The 2,395-nt window shown below is 45.1% G+C and overlaps 1 protein-coding gene across 2 annotated transcripts in view; it reads left to right on the top strand.

Moving 5' to 3' along the window:
* The first annotated feature begins 269 nt into the window (after window positions 1-269).
* Window positions 270-2,395, top strand: part of GOLGA3 (golgin A3) — a 37,119-nt gene continuing 34,993 nt past the window's right edge. Inside the window, exon 1 of one of the 2 annotated variants that reach the window (XM_008566175.1) lies at window positions 270-583. In XM_008566175.1, the coding sequence (XP_008564397.1) occupies window positions 451-583 (133 nt within the window). In that variant the 5' untranslated portion in view covers window positions 270-450. The remainder of the gene's footprint in view (window positions 584-2,395) is intronic. The other variant, XM_008566176.1, reaches the window with a different exon arrangement.

Below are 2,395 nucleotides of genomic sequence, written 5' to 3'. Positions count from 1 at the left end.
CAGCCAGTGAGCGGCCGGTCTGTATGTGGGATCCGAACCCTCGGCGGGAGCGCCACCGCACTCCCAAGCGGCGCACTGTAGCAGTGCGCCACCGGGCCGGCCCCTGGATCAGCATTTTATCCTCAAAACCTAGGATGTTGTAGGTGCTCAAGGATTATTTGTTTCCTATACAAATGTAAATTGGGGATCAAATGTTAATTTTGTAATTGTTACTTGAAATCTGACAAATGAGGTTTTCTAATATGTTTTTTGTCTCTGTCTCCTGTCAGGTGTCGTGATATTAGTTGGTTTGGCTTCAAGCCATTTGTGAGTCTTTAAATCTTCCCCTGAAAATGGAAAACACAGAGGGGTCCCTCCCAGGAGCTCCTGGCTGTTGCTGATGGCAGAAACGGAACCTGCCCGTGGTTCACTGGTATCCTCTGTGTCAGCTCAGCCTGTGTTGTCCTGACCATGGATGGTGTGTCAGCTGAACAGGCTGGCCTCCTGGAGGACAGGTCCAGTAGTGGCACCTCAGCTCGCCTGGAGGCCCTCCGGAAGCCTCCGGGCTCGCTGGCACCACCTGACCATCCGGACAAAGCCCAGCGTAAGTTGCCAGGTTATTCTGTGCCCCGCTGACATTTTGCCTCTTAATGGGAGGATGTGGTCACTTGTGGTTTGGAGGAGGACTGTGATGTTGAGACCATACATGAAGTTTTCATTAACTCAGAGTGTGTTTTAGTAATCAAATGAGTGTTTTTTCTCAGTTGGTGCTAACTTTAGATCAGGCACTATTTGTGTTAAACAGAATAGGAACCACCTTATTGTGCTTTGTGGGACAGTAGCAGTGGTGTTTCCATGAAGGCTTCTATGGGTCTTTGCTGATATGTTATTGTCCCCTTCCTGAAATTCTAACTTTACGGTTGGTTAGTTGCCAAAGTTTTAATAATTGGAACCCAGACATGGTATAGTAGAGACTTAAGGATGATTGAATCATACTTTTATGTTAGCTGCTGGGTTACTCATGTATCAGAAGTAAAGGGTGAACTGGGCTGGCCGGTTAGCTGAGTTGGTTAGAGTATGGTGCTGATAACACCAAGGTCCAGGGTTTGATCCCTGTACCAGCCAGATGCCAACAAGACAAGACAAAAGTAAAGGGTGAATTACTCAGTTCTTTTTTGTTTGTTTACTTTTGTTTTCTTTTTTTTCTGGTGGCTGGCCAGTATGGGGATCTGAACCCGTGACCTTGTTGTTATAAGGCTGTGCTCTAACCAACTGAGCTAAGCAGCCAGCCTTTATTCACTCAGTTCTCATGCCCCTTCTGGGTCAGGAGGTATGAGTGCAGTATGTACTTTAAAATTGTAGATTATATATGTACTAATTTACTAGCAGAAATTGTAATCTGATTCTTGTAAAATGATGTTCAAGCACCTAAGATGGCATTGCTGATTTTTGCTACATAAATGTCAGGTGAGGCAGGTAACAATGTACCAGGCCTATGACCATGGATTCTGAATTGGACAGACATGGACCCACCTCTTAGATCCGCCACTCAAGAGTAATGTGCCCTCGAGCGAGATACCTAATTCATCCCAGCCTCTTTCTTACGAAGCGGAAGATTGATGGTACCCTACATCACAGGGTGCTTATGAGGGTTGGAAGATGTGATGCACATAAAATGCCAAGCATCCAGAACATCCAGGAATGGTGGCTGGTTTGTCATCCTGTCATCATCGTTATTTGTTTATCCATAATTAGGCTTGTATTTGGAAACAATAAAATCTTACTATGTACTGGGCCTTTTTATTTTTAGATTCTTTTTAAAATGCAGTATGATGCTCCAAAAAAATCACTTTGTTATGTAAGCAGGAAGGTTTAGAGACTCTCCCAGACCTATAAACCCATCAGAAAGTGGTATTAACCCAATTAACTTTTATCTGAAATGCAGGATTTCCCTCTCCCCCCAACAGTGGAGATGAAGGGTATCATTTGTCTCAGGGCATGGATGGGGTCTCTTTGCTCTGCTTCCTGTTTGTGGCACCCCTGTTTGTATTCTTGTTTTCCTTTTAGGGAGGCACGACAGTAAGTAGCTGTATTTCTTGGGACTCATATTTGCAAGTGAAAGAAACCCTTGAGCAAAAAGGGGATTTCCTGGATGCATTCTGGGTGTGTTGTGGGATGTAAGTGTTGCTGGTCCCTGTGAGAGGTTGGGGCACAGCTGGGCCTTGGCAACCAGCAGATCCAGTGCCTGGAGCCCCTAAGGACCCTCCCACCCTCCCCACACCGTGGGGTTCTTTGACTGCTGACTAGCTCCCTTGCCAGGGTGGAGCCCATTCAGGGAAAGGACTGAAAGTCCCTAATTATAAGAAGCCTTTCTTCCTTTTTTCCTTCTTTTTTTTTTTTTTTTTTTTTTTTTTTT

This window comes from Galeopterus variegatus, unplaced genomic scaffold (genome assembly GCF_000696425.1).
Source record: "Galeopterus variegatus unplaced genomic scaffold, G_variegatus-3.0.2 Scaffold228, whole genome shotgun sequence".
NCBI classification, from domain to species: Eukaryota; Metazoa; Chordata; class Mammalia; order Dermoptera; family Cynocephalidae; genus Galeopterus; species Galeopterus variegatus.
This window is presented reverse-complemented; position numbering and strand designations above follow the sequence as displayed.